This window comes from Oncorhynchus mykiss, chromosome 15, assembly GCF_013265735.2.
Source record: "Oncorhynchus mykiss isolate Arlee chromosome 15, USDA_OmykA_1.1, whole genome shotgun sequence".
Classification (NCBI taxonomy): domain Eukaryota; kingdom Metazoa; phylum Chordata; class Actinopteri; order Salmoniformes; family Salmonidae; genus Oncorhynchus; species Oncorhynchus mykiss.
The window spans coordinates 7,371,772-7,396,195 of NC_048579.1; the positions used below are offsets into that span (position 1 = coordinate 7,371,772).

The following is a 24,424-nucleotide window of genomic DNA, read 5'->3' on the forward strand; positions in this document are numbered from 1 at the left end:
TTCTCTTCGTTGTGATTTTGTGTAGTGTTTAGTTTGTTAAATTAAAACATGATGAACACTTACACGCTGCATTTTGGTCCTCCTCTCCTTCCACCAACGAGAAGCATTACACCACCACCATGCTTCACTGTGGGGATGGTATTCTTGGGGTAATGGGATGTGTTGGGTTTGCATCAGACATAGTGTTTTCCTTGATGGCCAAAAAGCTCAATTTTATTCTCATCTGATTAGAGTACCTTCTTTCATATGTTTGGGGAGTCTCCCACGTGCCTTTTGGCGAATACCAAACATGTTTGCTAATTTTTTTAAAGTGGTCCTATGGACAGATACTCCAATCTCCATTGTGGAGCTTTGCAGCTCCTTCAGGGTTATCTTTGGTCTGTGAGTTTTGGTGGGCGGCCCTCTCTTGGCAGGTTTGCTGTGGTGCCATATTCTTTCCATTAAAAAAAATGTTGATTTAATGGTGCTCCGTGTGATGTTCAAAGTTTCTGATATTTTTTTTATAACCCAACCCTGATCTGTACTTCTCCACAACTGTGTCCCTGAACTGTTTGGAGAGCTCCTTGGTCTTCATAGTGCTGCTTGCTTGGTGGTGCCCCTTGCTTAGTGGTGTTGCAGACTCTGGGGCCTTTCAGAAAAGGTGACTATATACTGAGATCATGTGACAGATCATGTGACACTTAGTTTGCACACAGGTGGACTTCTGAAGGTAAATGGTTGCACCATATTTTATTTAGGGGCTTCATAGCAAATGGGTGAGAACATATGCACGCACCAGTTTTCCGTTTATTTTTTTATATATTTTTTTTAAACAAGTTATTTTTTTTATTTCACTTCACCAATTTGGACTATTTTGTGTATGTCCATTACATGAAATCCAAATAAAAATCAAGTTAAATGACAGGTTGTAAGGCAATAAAATAGGAAAAACGCCAAGGGGGGTGAATATTTTTGCAAGGCAATGTAATATATGTAAACATTATTGAAGTGGCGTTGTTTAAAGTGGCATTATTTAAAGTGGCTTTGTTTAAAGTGACTAGTGATCCATTGTTTAAAGTAGCATTATTTAAAGTGGCTTTGTTTAAAGTGACTAGTGATCCATTGTTTAAAGTGGCTTTGTTTAAAGTGACGAGTGATCCATTGTTTAAAGTGGCATTATTTAAAGTGCCGTTGTTTAAAGTGACTAGTGATCCATTGTTTAAAGTGACTAGTGATCCATTGTTTAAAGTGACTAGTGATCCATTGTTTAAAGTGACTAGTGATCCATTGTTTAAAGTGACGAGTGATCCATTTATTAAAGTGTCCAGTGTGTCCACTAGATCGACTTTTAATGTTCTCTCGGATCAGGTAACGAAGAGAAGGAAGCAAGGTGAGAGCTGTGTTGGGACACATCCTGTCTGACTGGCTGTGTACGTAGCTCAGTAGCACTACAAGTGGCAGGTTGGGAAGGGGAGGGAGGTGGTGTAGAGTGTTGGGACACATCCAGTGGTGGCAGGTTGGGAGATCTCCTCTGAATCGTGACACTAACCACGTTTACATCCACAGTTTTTATGTGAGTAAAGTCATACCGTATAAAAACTTATTTTGTTTAGGTAAAATGGTATAAACGCAGACAGATAATGTGTTCATTCAAACATCTTTTTGTGTCGTAAAATAATATTATGCAAGAAATGTCAGTTGAAGCGCCTTTATGCACAAATATTGATATAATAACCATCATGTCGAAGTAAACTTGGAGTCACATGATAATATGGTGTGTGGTCCTTCCACTACGACTTAGAAAACCATGCAGTTTACTAGGCTACAGTTGAAATGAGTTATAATGAACTTCACGGGGTGTTGAAAGGGCAAGGTGATGAGCTAGATGCTCCTTTTCAATCAATACCGAGGGTCTTATTCTGATGACACGATGATCGATGCTTGACTGCCGTTTGACAAATGAAAAATATACTCGCTCTTATCCATAATAATCTCATCACGACGACTAGACGTAGACTAGACGTGGACTAGACGAAGACTAGACGTAGACTAGACGTGGACTAGACGTGGACTAGACGTGGACTAGACGTGGACTAGACGTGGACTAGACGTAGACAAGACGTAGACTAGACGTGGACTAGACAACCCGCACTGTGTCTGTGAGCTGTTGGCACATTTGCTATTTAACGCAAAAGTGTTTGTTACAAAACTAGCGGTAGAGTTGAAAATGCGATGGAAACACATTGAACTTTCGATTTCTATTCGACACATGAAAACGTACATTTTGTTTGCACTATGTCATCACACTATGTCATCACACTATGTCAACACACTATGTCATCACACTATGTCATCACACTATGTCATCACACTATGTCATCACACTATGTCATCACACTATGTCATCACACTATGTCATCACACTATGTCATCACACACTGCAATAAGTCTGCTTGGCGGAAACACGTCACTGGTGGAAAAATTCACATATTCTTTTTATTTTATTTAACGAGGCAAGTCAGTTAAGAACAAATTCTTATTTTCAATGACGGCCTAGGAACAGTGGGTTAACTGCCTGTTCAGGGGCAGAACGACAGATTTGTACCTTGTCAGCTCGGGGATATGAACTTGCAACCTTTCGGTTACTAGTCCAACGCTCTAACCACTAGGCTACCCTGCCGCCCCAATGCTGATTATAGAATATTCACATGGAAATTTGTCGCCAAATGGATGGAAACCTATCGAGATTGTCGACAGTGAACCTGCAAAATAAGCATTTCAATGTACTGTGTACCGTGTGACTCCTGTGCATATGACAAACAAACTGCACCGGACTTGGGACTGTCTGGATGCTCAGACAGCGGGGTGAGTCAGTATGGAGTGGACCCGGGCTCTCATTCACCTCACAGGCTGGGAGCAGAGCGCATCACCAATGGGCCGGTAGCAAACAATCCCAATTTCAATTTCACTTCCTGCATGACCGCTTCACATTAGGTATTTCTAGCTTCTCTTGCGACCGACCCCAAGACATCACAATGTTAAATCAAACACTCACTTCCCAGAAGCAGGGTATGCATTGGAATCATTGCTACTGGAAATAGCAATATGTTACATTGAATTAATTTCATATCAGTATGACAATCATGTTTTCCTCAAACAGTCTAATTCAGTCCACCCCCCGACCACCCCCCGACCACCCTCACATGTCTGGTCTAATCTTTGAGCCCACTGTCAAGCTATCTAAAGAGACATTACACTGTGACAATATGAATCTAGTGTATGTTCAGACGAAGCAATTAGAAACAAGGACCCCGAAGTTATCACTGAAAATAGGTGGGATCCTGCCTGTCTATTCGTCAAGGGATAAAACAGCCCTCTAGTGGTGGGAGTCATTATTACAGAATATTTTATGTTTTATTTGTATTTATTTCTTATTTAACTAGGCAACTCAGTTAAGAACAAATTCTAATTTACAATGACAGCCTACCCCGGCCAAACCCGGATGACGCTGGGCTGTGCGCCGCTCTATGGGACTCCCAATCACAAACGGTTGTGATACAGCCTGGAATCGAACCAGGGTCAACCAGTGACACCTCTAGTGCTGAGATGCAGTACCTTAGACCACTGCGCCACTCGGGAACTCCCATTTAGCAAACTCTTCTATCCAGATCGACTTACAGGAACAGGTTAAGTGCCTTGCTCAAGGGCACATTGACAGATTGTTCACCTTGTCGCCTCTTCAAACCATTGACCTTTCAGTTACTGGCCCAACGCTCTTAACCGCTAGGCTACTAGGACAAGGATCTTCATTGCATCCTGCTGTGAGACAATATTGATCCTAGACTAATGGCTACCTCCAAAATAGAACCAAAACAACACAGTAAGAACAGCTTAGGCTGACGCACTGTGTTGTACTTTTATCCTTGACAGTGGTATGGAACTATCCCCCTCAGTAACCCTGATATCTGAAGACCCTCTGACACCTGACGAAACATCCCCTTCACATTAACAACAGTCAGGTACTGTATATACTTCACATTAACAACAGTCAGGTACTGTATATACTTCACATTAACAACAGACAGGTGGTGGTAGGTGACAGACAGATGTTTACTTACCACGGGGCCTGATGGACCCTGAGGTCCTTCTCCTCCCTTCAAACCAGCTGGACCCTGGAAGGAGAAGAGAAAAGGATTAGAGTGATAGAGTGATACAGTATGTCTAAAGAGACACACAGCCTGATAGACAGTGTTTAATGTCCCTACAAGTCAGACAGATAGTCAGTATTGAGTGTGTCATGACGTTGGCCTGTGGGTAAGGTTTATGACCCCCCACCCCCCATAAATACCTTTCTCCCTTCCCTCTCTCTTGACTCTACATGAGGGACTCTTGAATAGCCTTTGTGAAACAGAGAGTCTGGGAACATCAAACAAGTAAGGGAAAGGAACAACATTTCAGTTATAGAACCAGTTGAAAATATGTGTTGGTACTTAATGAATATGATGTCAGTTCGGTTGTCATCTGAGACATTATGACTGATGACATGACGACATAAACTGTATCTGGGAAAGTGTACACATTATAGTTATCAGATTCACATGGAATTGTTGTGCATTTCAAATGTTTAAATATAAAATTATTTGTGAAAAGATTAAATGTAATTTTAGCTTCCAAATGAGAGATTTGGGTTTTCATAAGGTTATGGCTCTGCTCAGTCAGTGGCCCGCCTCTGTGAAGAGACATTGGTTATAAACTATGAAACACTCCCTTCTCTATGTCCACTATATAAAGCCATGACGAAAATGTAACCTTCTGTTCCGAGTACATTAGGACGACGGTCCGATGTCAGAAGGATTCAGATAATAACTAATGAACAAAGCCAACCTCAGTGTGATCTTTGGTTGCGAATGGTATGAACTTTGAACTCTTATTCGCTACAGAAGTGATACCTCCTAGCCGTTGAGTTAGCAGCGGCCGCTGTAAATGTGGGCTAGGAAAGGACGGACAGAGTATCCCGTCTACCACACAACGACGACACTACAACGTTTCCCGTTCACCACCAGAGACACTCTTCAAAGGACAAAGGACTCTGTTGGGCAACACGGCCATCCATCTACCACCAACCTATTGAAGCGCAGCTCAGAGTAAATATTTATTGCATTTTCCTTTTCCAAATGGGCGGTAATTTAGAATGCATAATATTCTGTATTTACGATAGAGACAGATTCTGTATTTACGATAGAGTAGCTGCCTACGGCCCGATAGACATCGCTTCTCCCTTTGTTCTTCAGTCTTCCCGCTCTTTCACTCAATCCCAGACCCTTTCTTTGTGTAACCAGCTGTCATATCCGTTCCCTCCGCTAGGAACGTTTTCCTTTATGACATAATTTGTAATCAAGGTATGTTTCATTCTGTGTATATGTAATTCTGTGTGATTAGTTAGGTATTTAGTGAATAAATTATTAAACCGAATTTTGAATTGCTGATTCAACTTGTTAGCCAGGGTTCTTGAGCATAACCAAGAATTTACAACTTTCAGATGAGAGTGAAATAAGGTGACGATTAATATTGACCGCTATTGATATAAAAGATTACCAGGTCTTTAAAAGTTTATTCGGAAGATAACAGCTCAAAAAATATTATTTTGTGGTTCCCCGACTCTCTAGTTAATTACATTTACATGATTAGCTCAATCAGGTAATATTAATTACAGAGAAAGGATTTTATAGAATAGCATGTCATGTCACTTAATCCGGCATAGCCAAACATACAACAAGTGGTATAACTCCTGTCTCAATCAGACAGTCAGTCAGTATTGCGGGGTATAACTCCTTTCCCAGTCAGTCAGTATTGAGGGGTATAACTCCTGTCCCAGTCAGACATTATTGAGTGGTATAACTCCTGTCCCAGTCAGTCAGTATTGAGGGGTATAACTCCTGTCCCAGTCAGTCTGTATTGAGGGGTATAACTCCTGTCCCAGTCAGTCAGTATTGAGGGGTATAACTCCTGTCCCAGTCAGACATTATTGAGTGGTATAACTCCTGTCCCAGTCAGTCAGTATTGAGGGGTATAACTCCTGTCCCAGTCAGTCAGTATTGAGGGGTATAACTCCTGTCCCAGTCAGTCAGTATTGAGGGGTATAACTCCTGTCCCAGTCAGTCAGTATTGAGGGGTATAACTCCTGTCCCAGTCAGTCAGTATTGAGTGGTATAACTCCTGTCCCAGTCAGTCAGTATTGAGTGGTATAACTCCTGTCCCAGTCAGACAGTCAGTCAGTATTGAGGGGTATAACTCCTGTCCCAGTCAGTCAGTATTGAGGGGTATAACTCCTGTCCCAGTCAGACAGTCAGTCAGTATTGAGTGGTATAACTCCTGTCCCAGTCAGACAGTCAGTCAGTATTGAGTGGTATAACTCCTGTCCCAGTCAGACAGTCAGTCAGTTTTGAGGGGTATAACTCCTGTCCCAGTCAGACAGTGTAAAGTGTCACCATGGTTAGTCAGTCACATAAGTTTCTGAGCGTCATTGATCTGAATGGGAGAAAAGGTGTGTGTATGTGTGTAGGTGTGTTTAGGTGTGTGTAGGTGTGTGTAGGTGTGCGTAGGTGTGTTTAGGCGTGTGTAGGTATGTGTAGGTGCGTGTAGGTATGTGCAGGTGCGTGTAGGTGCGTGTAGGTGCGTGTACGTGCGTGTAGGTGTGTGTAGGTGCGTGTAGGTGCGTGTAGGTGTGTGTACGTGCGTGTAGATGTGTGTAGGTATGTGCAGGTGTGTGTAGGTGCGTGTAGGTGCGTGTACGTGCGTGTAGGTGTGTGTACGTGCGTGTAGATGTGTGTAGGTGTGTGTAGGTGTGTGTAGGTGTGTGTACGTGCGTGTAGATGTGTGTAGGTGCGTGTAGGTGCGTGTAGGTGCGTGTACGTGCGTGTAGATGTGTGTAGGTGCGTGTAGGTGTGTGTAGGTGTGTGTACGTGCGTGTAGGTGCGTGTAGGTGCGTGTAGGTGCGTGTAGGTGCGTGTACGTGCGTGTAGATGTGTGTAGGTATGTGCAGGTGCGTGTAGGTATGTGCAGGTGCGTGTAGGTGCGTGTACGTGCGTGTAGGTGTGTGTAGGTGCGTGTAGGTGCGTGTAGGTGTGTGTAGGTGCGTGTAGGTGCGTGTAGGTGTGTGTACGTGCGTGTAGATGTGTGTAGGTATGTGTCGAGAGCGAGGTTGCATTTTCTTCCTACTCTACCAGGACAAGTATTTATTTTCCCCTCGGGCACTTTCTCATCAAAAGCACAATAAAACAGAAGTTCTGAAATAAACGTGTGTGTGTGTGTGTGTGTGTGTGTGTGTGTGTGTGTGTGTGTGTGTGTGTGTGTGTGTGTGTGTGTGTGTGTGTGTGTGTGTGTAACCTCCAGTGTGTGTGTGTGTGTGTGATTGCTGATTGGCTCCCTAAGGCTCAGCAACACACATGGCAGTATTCAGTAATTAGTCCTGGGGCGTTGCAGTGAGAGACTAAATGACAACCATGGGTAGCTTCTCGCCTGCTGAGATTGACCTTGGCTTCGTGTGGAACAGTGGCTCGATAATATATTAAATAATGCATACAACAAAACAAAGAACATTTCCCCCAAAAGTGCTTGTTGAAAAAAGAAATGGGTCCTAGAGGCTGGCTTTGTCCCAAATCGCACCCTATTCCCAATCTAGTGCACTTCTTTTGACCAGAACTTACAGGGAATAGGCTGCCATTTGGGACACAGGCCCAAGTCTTTGGGTTGAAACAGGAGTTTGATCCAGAGCTATAGTACACAATTATTATATTTCTCTTCAACACCACACCTGGCCTTTCAGCCTATCAGTACCCGCTAGAGAACGTTACTGGGTGTCTCTTTCAGCCTATCAGTACCCGCTAGAGAACGTTACTGGGTGTCTCTTTCAGCCTATCAGTACCCGCTAGAGAACGTTACTGGGTGTCTCTTTCAGCCTATCAGTACCTGCTAGAGAACGTTACCGGGTGTCTCTTTCAGCCTATCAGTACCCGCTAGAGAACGTTACTGGGTGTCTCTTTCAGCCTATCAGTACCCGCTAGAGAACGTTACCGGGTATCTCTTTCAGCCTATCAGTACCCGCTAGAGAACGTTACCGGGTATCTCTTTCAGCCTATCAGTACCCGCTAGAGAACGTTACTGGGTGTCTCTTTCAGCCTATCAGTACCTGCTAGAGAACGTTACCGGGTGTCTCTTTCAGCCTATCAGTACCCGCTAGAGAACGTTACCGGGTATCTCTTTCAGCCTATCAGTACCCGCTAGAGAACGTTACTGGGTGTCTCTTTCAGCCTATCAGTACCCGCTAGAGAACGTTAACCGGGTGTCTCTTTCAGCCTATCAGTACCTGCTAGAGAACGTTACCGGGTATCTCTTTCAGCCTATCAGTACCCGCTAGAGAACGTTACTGGGCGTCTCCTTTAGCATATCAGTACCCGCTAGAGAACGTTACTGGGTATCTCTTTCAGCCTATCAGTACCCGCTAGAGAACGTTACTGGGTGTCTCTTTCAGCCTATCAGTACCTGCTAGAGAACGTTACTGGGTGTCTCTTTCAGCCTATCAGTACCTGCTAGAGAACGTTACTGGGTGTCTCTTTCAGCCTATCAGTACCCGCTAGAGAACGTTACTGGGTGTCTCTTTCAGCCTATCAGTACCCGCTAGAGAACGTTACTGGGCGTCTCCTTTAGCATATCAGTACCCGCTAGAGAACGTTACTGGGTATCTCTTTCAGCCTATCAGTACCCGCTAGAGAACGTTACTGGGTGTCTCTTTCAGCCTATCAGTACCCGCTAGAGAACGTTACTGGGCGTCTCCTTTAGCATATCAGTACCCGCTAGAGAACGTTACTGGGTGTCTCTTTCAGCCTATCAGTACCCGCTAGAGAACGTTACTGGGCGTCTCCTTTAGCATATCAGTACCCGCTAGAGAACGTTACTGGGTATCTCTTTCAGCCTATCAGTACCTGCTAGAGAACGTTACCGGGTATCTCTTTCAGCCTATCAGTACCCGCTAGAGAACGTTACTGGGCGTCTCTTTCAGCCTATCAGTACCCGCTAGAGAACGTTACTGGGCGTCTCTTTCAGCCTATCAGTACCTGCTAGAGAACGTTACTGGGCGTCTCCTTTAGCCTATCAGTACCCGCTAGAGAACGTTACTGGGCGTCTCCTTTAGCATATCAGTACCCGCTAGAGAACGTTACTGGGCGTCTCCTTTAGCATATCAGTACCCGCTAGAGAACGTTACTGGGCGTCTCCTTTAGCATATCAGTACCCGCTAGAGAACGTTACTGGGCGTCTCCTTTAGCATATCAGTACCCGCTAGAGAACGTTACTGGGTATCTCTTTCAGCCTATCAGTACCCGCTAGAGAACGTTACTGGGCGTCTCCTTTAGCATATCAGTACACGCTAGAGAACGTTACTGGGCGTCTCCTTTAGCATATCAGTACCCGCTAGAGAACGTTACTGGGTGTCTCTTTCAGCCTATCAGTACCCGCTAGAGAACGTTACTGGGCGTCTCCTTTAGCATATCAGTACCCGCTAGAGAACGTTACTGGGTATCTCTTTCAGCCTATCAGTACCTGCTAGAGAACGTTACCGGGTATCTCTTTCAGCCTATCAGTACCCGCTAGAGAACGTTACTGGGCGTCTCTTTCAGCCTATCAGTACCCGCTAGAGAACGTTACTGGGCGTCTCTTTCAGCCTATCAGTACCTGCTAGAGAACGTTACTGGGCGTCTCCTTTAGCCTATCAGTACCCGCTAGAGAACGTTACTGGGCGTCTCCTTTAGCATATCAGTACCCGCTAGAGAACGTTACTGGGCGTCTCCTTTAGCATATCAGTACCCGCTAGAGAACGTTACTGGGCGTCTCCTTTAGCATATCAGTACCCGCTAGAGAACGTTACTGGGTGTCTCCTTTAGCATATCAGTACCCGCTAGAGAACGTTACTGGGTGTCTCTTTCAGCCTATCAGTACCTGCTAGAGAACGTTACTGGGTGTCTCTTTCAGCCTATCAGTACCCGCTAGAGAACGTTACTGGGCGTCTCTTTCAGCCTATCAGTACCCGCTAGAGAACGTTACTGGGCGTCTCTTTCAGCCTATCAGTACCCGCTAGAGAACGTTACTGGGCGTCTCTTTCAGCCTATCAGTACCCGCTAGAGAACGTTACGGGGCGTCTCTTTCAGCCTATCAGTACCCGCTAGAGAACGTTACTGGGTATCTCTTTCAGCCTATCAGTACCCGCTAGAGAACGTTACTGGGCGTCTCTTTCAGCCTATCAGTACCCGCTAGAGAACGTTACCGGGTATCTCTTTCAGCCTATCAGTACCTGCTAGAGAACGTTACTGGGTGTCTCTTTCAGCCTATCAGTACCCGCTAGAGAACGTTACTGGGCGTCTCTTTCAGCCTATCAGTACCCGCTAGAGAACGTTACCGGGCGTCTCTTTCAGCCTATCAGTACCCGCTAGAGAACGTCCTTTAGCCTATCAGTACCCGCTAGAGAACGTTACCGGGCGTCTCTTTCAGCCTATCAGTACCCGCTAGAGAACGTTACTGGGCGTCTCCTTTAGCCTATCAGTACCCGCTAGAGAACGTCCTTTAGCCTATCAGTACCCGCTAGAGAACGTCCTTTAGCCTATCAGTACCCGCTAGAGAACGTCCTTTAGCATGTGCATCAGATACATATGATCCCACAAGGTGAATCAAGCATAAGCACCAACGCTTGATAAATAGTTCATAAACTATTCTAAAGGATTATTTGCGTTAATAAATATTTGTGAAAATGTATCAATAAAACGGGAATAACAAAAACATGTATTTATTTAGATGGAGTCAATGATATGTTTTTATAATTCTACAAAGTCCTAGAAAAAAAGCAAAGGCCTATAGACTATTTTCTTTTCCTTTCCAATAAAAACATTACAGTTTAACCCATTTGATCTGCTATATTTGGACATTTGATTAGTAATAGAGTTATAGTACTTAATAAACTCCTACTACACCTTATTTTGACTAAGTACAAACTCAAATAATGTCATTATAATATAACCAGCCAGGTCAGAGGGGAAATTATTTGCTGTATTCCTAAACACGCAAGTGGTCATGTGCTGAATGTAGGGACAGTGGAGTGGTCATGTGCTGAATGTAGGGACAGTGGGTCATGTGCTGAATGTAGAGACAGTGGGTCATGTGCTGAATGTAGGGACAGTGGAGTGGTCATGTGCTGAATGTAGGGACAGTGGGTCATGTGCTGAATATAGAGACAGTGGGTCATGTGCTGAATGTAGGGACAGTGGAGTGGCCATGTGCTGAATGTAGAGACAGTGGGTCATGTGCTGAATGTAGGGACAGTGGAGTGGTCATGTGCTGAATGTAGGGACAGTGGGTCATGTGCTGAATGTAGAGACAGTGGGTCATGTGCTGAATGTAGTGACAGTGGGTCATGTGCTGAATGCAGGGACAGTGGGTCATGTGCTGAATGTAGAGACAGTGGAGTGGCCATGTGCTGAATGTAGAGACAGTGGGTCATGTGCTGAATATAGAGACAGTGGGTCATGTGCTGAATGTAGGGACAGTGGGTCATGTGCTGAATGTAGAGACAGTGGGTCATGTGCTGAATGGAGAGACAGTGGGTCATGTGCTGAATGTAGGGACAGTGGAGTGGTCATGTGCTGAATGTAGGGACAGTGGAGTGGTCATGTGTTGAATGCAGGGACAGTGGTCATGTGCTGAATGTAGAGACAGTGGAGTGGTCATGTGCTGAATGTAGAGACAGTGGGTCATGTGCTGAATGTAGAGACAGTGGGTCATGTGCTGAAGGTAGGGACAGTGGGTCATGTGCTGAATGTAGAGACTGTGGGTCATGTGCTGAATGTAGAGACAGTGGAGTGGTCATGTGCTGAATGTAGAGACAGTGGAGTGGTCATGTGCTGAATGTAGGGACAGTGGAGTGGTCATGTGCTGAATGTAGGGACAGTGGGTCATGTGCTGAATGTAGAGACAGTGGGTCATGTGCTGAATGTAGTGACAGTGGGTCATGTGCTGAATGTAGAGACAGTGGATCATGTGCTGAATGTAGAGACAGTGGAGTGGTCATGTGCTGAATGTAGAGACAGTGGGTCATGTGCTGAATGCAGGGACAGTGGGTCATGTGCTGAATGTAGAGACAGTGGAGTGGTCATGTGCTGAATGTAGAGACAGTGGGTCATGTGCTGAATATAGAGACAGTGGGTCATGTGCTGAATGTAGGGACAGTGGGTCATGTGCTGAATGTAGAGACAGTGGGTCATGTGCTGAATGTAGAGACAGTTGGTCATATGCTGAATGGAGAGACAGTGGGTCATGTGCTGAATGTAGGGACAGTGGGTCATGTGCTGAATGTAGAGACAGTGGGTCATGTGCTGAATGTAGAGACAGTGGGTAATGTGCTGAATGTAGAGACAGTGGGTCATGTGCTGAATGTAGAGACAGTGGGTCATGTGCTGAAAGTAGGGACAGTGGAGTGGTCATGTGCTGAATGTAGAGACAGTGGGTCTTGTGCTGAATGTAGAGACAGTGGGTCATGTGCTGAATGTAGATACAGTGGGTCATGTGCTGAATGTAGAGACAGTGGGTCTTGTGCTGAATGTAGAGACAGTGGGTCATGTGCTGAATGTAGATACAGTGGGTCATGTGCTGAATGTATAGATAGTGGGTCATGTGCTGAATGTAGAGACAGTGGGTCATGTGCTGAATGGAGAGACAGTGGGTCATGTGCTGAATGTAGAGACAGTGGGTCATGTGCTGAATGTAGGGACAGCCTGGATATTCTTGGAAAGTGACATTTGTAAATAGAGCTACACCTCTTGAATTTTGAGAGTTATTTGACAAAGGTAAGTGCTGTATAATAGAAACTGCAGAATATTATCTTTCTGGCACTATATATGAAATCACAATGTTTAACCTGCATGTGCCTCCGAAGGAGGACTTGATAAAGTGATGGTCCTTTTCCTGCATCTGTCAATTACATCTCTTCGTGTACAATTTGACAACTGTTAGGCCTAATATTGTCACTCATCAGATTATTGTTAATTTAATATTGTCTATAGGCTAACTATTATTATGTGTGAAATTCGTTTTGGGTTTAGTTGTAGTTTCGATGGGACGGCTGTGCAGGCTGAGTGGCATGGTTTGTTTCCCGTTCATCAAGTTGGATAGAGTCAAGGACATGTTTTGCGTTATTCTGAAGGCCTGCTGCAACACATAGGGTGTTTTCATTTCCCTTCAAATACATCTTATTAGTAATAGTGTTATAGGTAAATAAATCAGTCCCATAACAGCTTCTTTCAACAACGTAAAACATAAAAGACAATGGTATCAACCCCCAAGGCACAAAGTTAAATTATTTGCTGTTTATAAATAGTCTTAACACAAACTCATTACTACACTTTTTTCTTTGTTAATTAAATCACCATTTTCATCCTCCTTATCATTCAGTTAGGCCTAATTTAAATTACATTGTGAAGTAAGGTGCACAATGTTCACCCATCCATCCATTTGTCATTCAGGAGAGAGAGAGACAGAGAGAGACTCATTAGAGCCTGGCTGGGTACCGATGTTCTACAGCACATTGTCTTGGAGCCTGGCTGGGTACCGATGTTCTACAGCACATTTTCTTGGAGCCTGGCTGGGTACCAACATCCTACAGCACATTGTCTTGGTGCCTGGCTGGGTACCAACGTCCTACAGCACATTGTCTTGGAGCCTGGCTGGGTACCAGGGTCCTACAGTGCATTGTCTTGGAGCCTGGCTGGGTACCAACATCCTACAGCACATTGTCTTGGAGCCTGGCTGGGTACCAACATCCTACAGCACATTGTCTTGGAGCCTGGCTGGGTACCAGGGTCCTACAGAACATTGTCTTGGAGCCTGGCTGGGTACCAGGGTCCTACAACACATTGTCTTGGAGCCTGGCTGGGTACCAGGGTCCTACAGAACATTGTCTTGGAGCCTGGCTGGGTACCAACGTTCTACAGAACATTGTCTTGGAGCCTGGCTGGGTACCAGGGTCCTACAGCACATTGTCTTGGAGCCTGGCTGGGTACCAACATCCTACAGAACATTGTCTTGGAGCCTGGCTGGGTACCAACATCCTACAGTACATTGTCTTCGAGCCTGGCTGGGTACCAGGGTCCTACAGCACATTGTCTTGGAGCCTGGCTGGGTACCGATGTTCTACAGCACATTGTCTTGGAGCCTGGCTGGGTACCAGGGTCCTACAGTACATTGTCTTGGAGCCTGGCTGGGTACCAGGGTCCTACAGAACATTGTCTTGGAGGGTTAAGTCAGGAATAGGAGTGAAAAAAAAAAAAAACATGAAAAAAAGCCTCTAAATACTTTGCTGTTTATGATTTCAAAAAATTCGGACAAATGAGCCGTGTAAAATACAAACATTTAGGAAGAGTCAGGGAAGGAGCAGGACATAGCTTTTGTTTTGGGCGGGGGGGGGCAGATGTTTTCATTTACAAAATCAAACGTCAGCGGCCGTTGTTGAAAACAGTGGTGTCGGCCGGTCGGTGGGAAGCCTATTCAAGGGGACCTGTTCATTTGTAACACGTCTCTTTGAGTTTCCCTGCGGTAGATTGATGGTTGGGTGACGTCCCCCCTCTATGAGTCTAATGAGATGAATATCTCTACATTGATACTGGTTCATTAGTCACGGGTGGAGGTCTGTCGGTCATTGTCAGTGAATATAGGGGGGAATATGTAACAGAAGGGAGCGTGTTGAAGGTTGGGGTGTTTCTTACCGACGCGCCGGGCAGACCTCTCTCTCCTGGGAATCCTCGTAGACCAGCAGGACCGTCCTTACCGGAGGCTCCCTGGGGCCCGGGGTCTCCCTACAGACACCAACATACAGCAGAGGACAGGATGAGAGGTGGCCAGCTGCACCATGCTAAGATATTTTTTAATATCCTTTCTGCTGTGTTCATTTCACTTCCATTCTACAGCCTTCCTGATGTTACCTGGCGAACGAAGAGAGAAAAACAAAATGCTTTATTCTCATGTTTCCCATTTTGACATCATGACAGAACATTGCACATGTTGCACTTTGAGGTGATGCTTTAGTTCTGACAGCATCGATATCAAAGCCCTGTGCTAATCAATGGCATGGACGTTTCTTTATTCTGATAAGGAACAACGCTACAAAATGCATAAACTTCACATCAAACACTACTGTAATACAGTCCAAGAGGACAACTCGCTGAGAGACTATTATAATACAGCCCTAGAGGACAACTATTATAATACAGGCCTAGAGGACAACTATTATAATATAGGCCTAGAGGACAACTAGCTGAGAGACTATTATAATACAGTCCTAGAGGACAACTAGCTGAGAGACTATTATAATACAGCCCTAGAGGACAACTATTATAATACAGGCCTAGAGGACAACTATTATAATATAGGCCTAGAGGACAACTAGCTGAGAGACTATTATAATACAGGCCTACAGGACAACTAGCTGAGATACTATTATAATACTGGCATAGAGGACAACTAGCTGAGAGACTATTATAATCCTGGCCTAGAGGACAACTAGCTGAGAGACTATCATAATACAGGCCTAGAGGACAACTAGCTGCGAGACTATTATAATACAGGCCTAGAGGACAACTAGCTGAGAGACTATTATAATACAGTCCTAGAGGACAACTAGCTGAGAGACTATTACAATACAGTCCTAGAGGACAACTAGCTGAGAGACTATTATAATACAGTCCTAGAGGACAACTAGCTGAGAGACTATTATAATACAGTCCCAGAGGACAACTAGCTGAGAGACTATTATAATACAGTCCTAGAGGACGACTAGCTGAGAGACTATTATAATACAGTCCTAGAGGACAACTAGCTGAGAGACTATTATAATACAGGCCTAGAGGACAACTAGCTGAGATACTATTAAAATACAGACCTGGAGGACAACTATGATAATACTGGCCTAGAGGACAACTAGCTGACAGACTATTATACTACAGGCCTAGAGGACAACTAGCTGAGAGACTATTATAATACAGTCCTAGAGGACAACTAGCTGAGAGACTATTATAATACAGGCCTAGAGGACAACTAGCTGAGAGACTATTATAATACAGTCCTAGAGGACAACAAGCTGAGAGACTATTATAATACAGTCCTAGAGGACAACTAGCTGAGAGACTATTATAATACAGTCCTAGAGGACAACTAGCTGAGAGACTATTATAATACAGGCCTACAGGACAACTATTATAATACAGGCCTAGAGGACAACTAGCTGAGAGACTATTATAATACAGGCCTAGAGGACAACTAGCTGAGAGACTATTATAATACAGTCCTAGAGGACAAGAGACTGTTAACAAAAACAAAAGCAAACACAGCCAACAACAGTAGCAGTCGTATCATGGTGCTGGGACTGAGTCGATGGGGTTAGAATCAGAGCAATTACTAGCAGCATGACTGCCTTTTATTTTATTGTCGGGCTGAAGTTGGTTTATCCGCTAACTGGGAGACATAGAGAAAGTGAGAGAGAGAAATGAGAGAGAGAGAGTGAGAGGGTAAAAGATAAATAGTGAGGCACAGAGAGCGAGCGAGCGAGCGAGAGAGAGACAGAGAGAGAGAGAAAGAGAAAGAGAGAGAGATAGAGAGAGAGAGAGAGAGAGAGAGAGAGAAACAAAGAGAAAGAGAGAGAGAAAGAGAGAGAGAAAGAGAGGGAAAAATATAAATAGTGAGCCCGAGAGAGAGAGAGAGAGAGAGAGAGAGAAACAGAGAAACAGAGAGCGAAAGAGAGAGAGAAAGAGAGGGAAAAAGATAAATAGTGAGACAGAGAGAGAGACAGAGAGAGAGAGAGACAGAGAGAGAGACAGAGAGAGAGAGAGAGAGAGAGAGAGAAAAGAGAGAGAAAAGAGAGAGAAAAGAGAGAGAAAGAGAGGTAGCTCGCTAAGATTTAAGAGGATCTGTCCGAAAGTATTCTGAAGACTGCATACTTCTTCCACATTTTGTTGAGTTCAACATGGGTTAAACAGATTTGTTTTTGTATCTCACCCATTTACACACAATACCCCATAATGATGAAAGTGAAAACATGTTTTTAGAAATGTTTGTTAATTTAGTGAAAATTAAATACAAACATATGACATTTTGTATTCACATCCCAGAGTCAATACTTTGTAAAAGCACATTTGGCAGCAATTACAGCTGTAAGTTTTTCTGGGTAAGTCTCTAAGAGCTTTCCAGAACTGGATTGAGCAACATTTGGTCATTATTCTTTTCAAAATTCTTCAAGTTCTGTCGAATTGGTTGTTGATCATTGCTAGACAAGTAGATTTAAGCCAAAACAGTAAAACAGGAACACCCCCCTATCCACATCGATGGAACAGTAGTGGAGAGGGTAGCAAGTTTTAAGTTCCTCGGCATACACATCACAGACAAACTGAATTGGTCCACTCACACAGACAGCATTGTGAAGAAGGCGCAGCAGCGCCTCTTCAACCTCAGGAGGCTGAAGAAATTCGGCTTGTCACCATAAGCACTCACAAACTTCTACAGATGCACAATCGAGAGCATCCTGGCGGGCTGTATCACCGCCTGGTACGGCAACTGCTCCGCCCTCAACCGTAAGGCTCTCCAGAGGGTAGTGAGGTCTGCACAACGCATCACCGGGGGCAAACTACCTGCCCTCCAGGATACCTACACCACCCGATGTCACAGGAAGGCCATAAAGATCATCAAGGACATCAACCACCCGAGCCACTGCCTGTTCACCCCGCTATTATCCAGAAGGCGAGGTCAGTACAGGTGCATCAAAGCTGGGACCGAGAGACTGAAAAACAGCTTCTATCTCAAGGCCATCAGACTGTTAAACAGCCACCACTAACATTGAGTGGCTGCTGCCAACACACTGACACTGACTCAACTCCAGCCACTTTAATAATGGGAATTGATGGGAAATTATGTAAATATATCACTAGCCACTTTAAACAATGCTACCTTATATAATGTTACTTACCCTACATTATTCATCTCATATGCATACGTATATACTGTACTCTATATCATCGACTGTATCCTTATGTAATACATGTATCACTAGCCACTTTATACTATGCCACTTTGTTTACATACTCATCTCATTTGTACATACTGTACTCGATACCATCTACTGTATCTTGCCTATGCTGCTCTGTACCATCACTCATTCATATATCCTTATGTACATATTCTTTATCCCCTTACACTGTGTACAAGACAGTAGTTTTGGAATTGTTAGATAGATTACTTGTTGGTTATTACTGCATTGTCGGAACTAGAAGCACAAGCATTTCGCTACACTCGCATTAACATCTGCTAACCATGTGTATGTGACAAATAAAATTTGATTTGATTTGATTTGATTTATTTGAGGCATTGGAAACCCTGCACGGGCTTTGTGGTTGAATCTGTGTTTAAAATAAATTGCTCGACTGAGGGACCTTACAGTATGTGTGGGATACAGAGATGAGGTACTGTAAGTAATTCAAAAATCATGTTAAACACTATTATTGCACACAGAGTGAGTCCATGCGACATATTATGTGACTTGTTAAGAAAATGTTTAGGCTTGCCATAACAAATACTTATTGACTCAATATATTTCAGCTTTCCATTTTTAATGATTTTGCAGACATTTTGAAAAATATAGTTCCCCTTTGACATCACGGGGAATTGGGTGTAGGCCAGTGACACATGATTTTTTATATTTTAAATTCAGGATGTAACACAACGAAATGTGTGAAAAAAGTCAAGTGTAGTGATTTTCTTCTGGAGGCATTGTAACTGATGCCTAGGACCTGGTGGTAGGAGGTTGTAGTTGATTACACGGTGTCCTTCTGGGAAGCAAGGAAAACCAAAGAAGGAGTCAGAGGGAGGGGCTGGGAGGTCTTGGAACTGGCTGGGATTTAAAGGAGAAAGAGGGAGGGGCTGGGAGGTCTTGAAACTGGCTGGGATTTAAAGGAGACAGAGGGAGGGGCTGGGAGGTCTTGAAACTGGCTGGGATTTAAAGGAGACAGAGGGAGAGGCTGGGAGGTCTTGAAACTGTCTGGGATTTAAAGGAGTCAGAGGGAGGGGCTGGGAGGTCTTGAAACTGTCTGGGATTTAAAGGAGTCAGAGGGAGAGGCTGGGAGGTCTTGAAACTGTCTGGGATTTAAAGGAGTCAGAGGGAGGGGCTGGGAGGTCTTGGAACTAGCTAGTAGTAAAGTAGCTACTCTCTGTTTATCATATATGCATAGTCACTTTAACTATACATTCATGTACATACTACCTCAATTGGGCCGACCAACCAGTGCTCCCACACATTGGCTAACTGGGCTATCTGCATTGTGTCCCGCCACCCACCAAACCCCTCTTTTACACTACTGCTACTCTCTGTTCATCATATATGCATAGTCACTTTAACCATATATACATGTACTGTACATACTACCTCAATCAGCCTGACTAACCGGTGTCTGTATGTAGCCTCGCTACTGTATATAGCCTCGCTACTGTATATAGCCTCGCTACTGTATATAGCCTCGCTACTGTATATAGCCTCGTTATTACTTTGCTTACCTGTTGTTCACCTAATACCTTTTTTTGCGCTATTGGTTAGAGCCTGTAAGTAAGCAATTCACTGTAAGGTCAACACCTGTTGTATTCGGCGTGACAAATAAACTTTGATTTGATTTTATATTGGCAATCGTGATGCATGTGAATTCAACCACTCCCCAACCCTCAGTCCCCAACCCTCAGTCCCCAACCCTCAGTCCCCAACCCTCAGTCCCCAACCCTCAGTCCCCAACCCTCAGTCCCCAACCCTCAGTCCCCAACCCTCAGTCCCCAACCCTCACTCCCAAACCATCTGGTAACTTCACCAGCTGTCTGCCAAAATAGACTTCATGCTTACATTCCTGGACCCAAAAACATGTTCAGTGGAGATTCTCCAATTATTCACGTTTTAATTCCAGGACTAGGCATAATCTGTATCTAGTATTGTTTTTAATTTTTTTTTAAATATGGTTTGGTCAGAGCCCTGGAGATCTGTTGGGCTGTCAATTTATGAGAGTTAATCCAGTGAGGTGGGTATTTAGGGACGTTTACCTTGGCTCCCTCTTTGCCAGCAGAGCCAGGAAGACCCTGCTCTCCAGGTGGTCCTGGGGATCCAGGGTGACCTCTCTCACCAATTGGACCGGTCTCGCCTGTGGGGCCCTGTTAGGGAAGTGAAGAAGAAGAAGAAGAAGAAGAAGAGGAAGAATAAGAAGAAGATATTATGGGCATCATTGAGCCGCTCCACCATAACATAAGACCCTTAGATAATTCCAAACCTATGTCAGAGGCCAATATTATCCGTGTACTCTATCACTTCTGCTAGTGAATGACGTGAGATCTGTAAGTACGCTTAAACAATCTGAAAAGTTCTCCATAAATGTATCTTATTGTGTTTACTTACCTGTGGACCAAGAAGTGCTACATTAATTTAGTTCATAATGTCCATTATAGTACCGTAACAGTAGAAAACCTATAGTAACCTATAGTTCCTTACCAGTAGAAAACCTATAGTACCTTACCTGTAGTAAACATATAGTATCTTACCTGTAGTAAAACTATAGTACCTTACCTGTAGTAAACCTATAGTACCTGCAGTAAACCTATAGTACCTGTAGTACACCTATAGTACCTGTAGTAAACCTAGAGTACCTGTAGTACACCTATAGTACCTGTAGTACCTGTAGTAAACCTATAGTACCTGTAGTAAACCTATAGTACCTGTAGTAAACCTATAGTACCTGTAGTAAACCTATAGTACCTGTAGTAAACCTATAGTACCTGTAGTAAAAGTATAGTACCTGTAGTAAACCTAAAGTGCCTGTAGTAAACCTATAGTGCCTGTAGTAAACCTATAGTACCTGTAGTATACCTATAGTACCTGTAGTACACCTATAGTACCTGTAGTAAACCTATAGTACCTGTAGTAAACCTATAGTACATGTAGCAAACATATAGTACCTTTCCTGTAGTAAACCTATAGTACCTGTAGTACACCTATAGTACCTGTAGTAAACCTATAGTACCTGTAGTAAACCTATAGTACATGTAGCAAACATATAGTACCTTTCCTGTAGTAAACCTATAGTACCTGTAGTACACCTATAGTACCTGTAGTAAACCTTTAGTGCCTTACCTGTAGTAAAAGTATAATACTTGTAGTAAACCTATAGTACCTATAGTAAACCTATAGTACCTGTAGTAAACCTATAGTACCTGTAGTACACCTATAGTATCTGTAGTAAACCTAGAGTACCTGTAGTAAACATATTGTACCTGTAGTACACCTATAGTACCTGTAGTACACCTATAGTACCTGTAGTACACCTATAGTACCTGTAGTACACCTATAGTACCTGTAGTACACCTATAGTACCTGTAGTAAACCTATAGTACCTGTAGTAAAACTATAGTACCTGTAGCAAACCTTTAGTGCCTGTGGAAAACCTATAGTACCTGTAGTACACCTATAGTACCTGTAGTACACCTATAGTACCTGTAGTACACCTATAGTACCTGTAGTAAAACTATAGTACCTGTAGTAAACCTATAGTACCTGTAGTACACCTATAGTACCTGTAGTACACCTATAGTATCTGTAGTAAACCTAGAGTACCTGTAGTAAACCTATTGTACCTGTAGTACACCTATAGTACCTGTAGTACACCTATAGTACCTGTAGTAAACCTATAGTACCTGTAGTAAACCTTTAGTGCCTGTGGTAAACCTATAGTACCTGTAGTACACCTATAGTACCTGTAGTAAACCTAGAGTACCTGTAGTAAACCTATAGTACCTGTAGTACACCTATAGTACCTGTAGTAAACCTAGAGTACCTGTAGTACACCTATAGTACCTGTAGTAAACCTATAGTACCTGTAGTAAACCTATAGTACCTTACCTGTAGTAAAAGTATAGTACTTGTAGTAAACCTATAGTACCTGTAGTACACCTATAGTACCTGTAGTACACCTATAGTACCTGTAGTAAACCTATAGTACCTGTAGTAAACCTATTGTACCTTACCTGAGGACCAACAACTCCTCCTGGGCCGGGTGGACCTGTCTTTCCTTGGAATCCCTGTGGACAAGAAAAACATATAAATCACATTGAAAACTCTTGCAGAACAACTCAATCCATGCAATAACTCCCTCCAATCCTGCTATTGATGTCAACCTTCCAAAATGATTAATCTAGTGGACATAGTGGAGTCAGTGTTGTGTGCTTCCCAATGGACAACCACTGAATGTAGTAAACCTATAGTACCTGTAGTACACCTATAGTACCTGTAGTAAACCTTTAGTGCCTTACCTGTAGTAAAAGTATAGTACTTGTAGTAAACCTATAATACCTGTAGTAAACCTATAGTACCTGTAGTAAACCTATAGTACCTGTAGTACTCTCACAAGGGTGAGAGGATGAGGAGTATTTGTAATGGATCCTATTGAAGAGGAACCTGACTGGTTTAACCAAGCAATGACTGTGTGCATTGTGCATGAAAATACATTAGTTACGGACATATTACATTATAACCTTCATGTTATGTTCCATTCATTTGTTCCATTCAGTTGAACCCAGACACCAGGAACCAGTTACCCAGACACCAGGAACCAGTTACCCAGACACCAGGGACCAGTTACCCAGACACATACACCAGGGACCAGTTACCCAGACACATACACCAGGGACCAGTTACCCAGACACATACACCAGGAACCAGTTACCCAGACACATACACCAGGGACCAGTTACCCAGACACATACACCAGGAACCAGTTACCCAGACACCAGGAACCAGTTACCCAGACACCAGGGACCAGTTACCCAGACACAGACACCAGGAAACAGTTACCCAGACACCAGTAACCAGTTACCCAGACACCAGACACCAGTTACCCAGACACATACACCAGGGACCAGTTACCCAGACACATACACCAGGGACCAGTTACCCAGACACATACACCAGGGACCAGTTACCCAGACACCAGGGACCAGTTACCCAGACACATACACCAGGGACCAGTTACCCAGACACAGACACCAGGGACCTGTTACCCAGACACATACACCAGGGACCAGTTACCCAGACACCAGGGACCAGTTACCCAGACACATACACCAGGGACCAGTTACCCAGACACAGACACCAGGACCCAGTTACCCAGACACAGACACCAGGGACCAGTTACCCAGACACATACACCAGGGACCAGTTACCCAGACACCAGGGACCAGTTACCCAGACACATACACCAGGGACCAGTTACCCAGACACAGACACCAGGACCCAGTTACCCAGACACAGACACCAGGGATCAGTTACCCAGACACAGACACCAGGACCCAGTTACCCAGACACAGACACCAGGGACCAGTTACCCAGACACAGACACCAGGAACCAGTTACCCAGACACAGACACCAGGACCCAGTTACCCAGACACAGAAACCAGGGACCAGTTACCCAGACACAGACACCAGGAACCAGTTACCCAGACACCAGGAACCAGTTACCCAGACACAGACACCAGGAACCAGTTACCCAGACACAGACACCAGGGACCAGTTACTCAGACACCAGGACCCAGTTACCCAGACACAGACACCAGGAACCAGTTACCCAGACACAGACACCAGGGACCAGTTACCCAGACACCAGGACCCAGTTACCCAGACACAGACACCAGGAACCAGTTACCCAGACACAGACACCAGGGACCAGTTACCCAGACACCAGGACCCAGTTACCCAGACACAGACACCAGGAACCAGTTACCCAGATACAGACACCAGGAACCAGTTACCCAGACACCAGGACCCAGTTACCCAGACACAGACACCAGGGACCAGTTACCCAGACACAGACACCAGGAACCAGTTACCCAGACACAGACACCAGGGACCAGTTACCCAGACACAGACACCAGGGACCAGTTACCCAGACACAGACACCAGGGACCAGTTACCCAGACACAGACACCAGGAACCAGTTACCCAGACACCAGGAAACAGTTACACAGACACCAGGAACCAGTTACCTAGACATAGACACCAATAACCATTTACCTAGACACCAGGAACCAGTTACCCAGACACAGACACCATGGACCAGTTACCCAGACACCAGGAACCAGTTACCCAGACACGGACACCAATAATCAGTTACCCAGACACAGACACCAGGAACCAGTTACCCAGACACAGACACCAGGAACCAGTTACCCAGACACCAGGAACTAGTTACCCAGACACATACACCAGGAACCAGTTACCCAGACACAGACACCAGGGACCAGTTACCCAGACACAGACACCAGGGACCAGTTACCCAGACACAGACA

At 44.4% G+C, this 24,424-nt stretch overlaps 1 protein-coding gene across 4 annotated transcripts in view; it reads right to left on the reverse strand.

The window, feature by feature from the left end:
* Nucleotides 1–24,424, reverse strand: part of LOC110490894 (collagen alpha-1(XI) chain) — a 177,949-nt gene that overhangs the window by 57,119 nt on the left and 96,406 nt on the right. For all 4 annotated transcript variants that reach the window (XM_036945700.1, XM_036945699.1, XM_036945698.1 and 1 more), the window contains 4 exons: nucleotides 22,108–22,161; nucleotides 20,137–20,244; nucleotides 14,781–14,870; nucleotides 4,098–4,151 (listed from right to left, as the gene is read on the reverse strand). In XM_036945700.1, coding sequence (XP_036801595.1) covers nucleotides 4,098–4,151; nucleotides 14,781–14,870; nucleotides 20,137–20,244; nucleotides 22,108–22,161 — 306 coding nt within the window. The remainder of the gene's footprint in view (nucleotides 1–4,097; nucleotides 4,152–14,780; nucleotides 14,871–20,136; nucleotides 20,245–22,107; nucleotides 22,162–24,424) is intronic.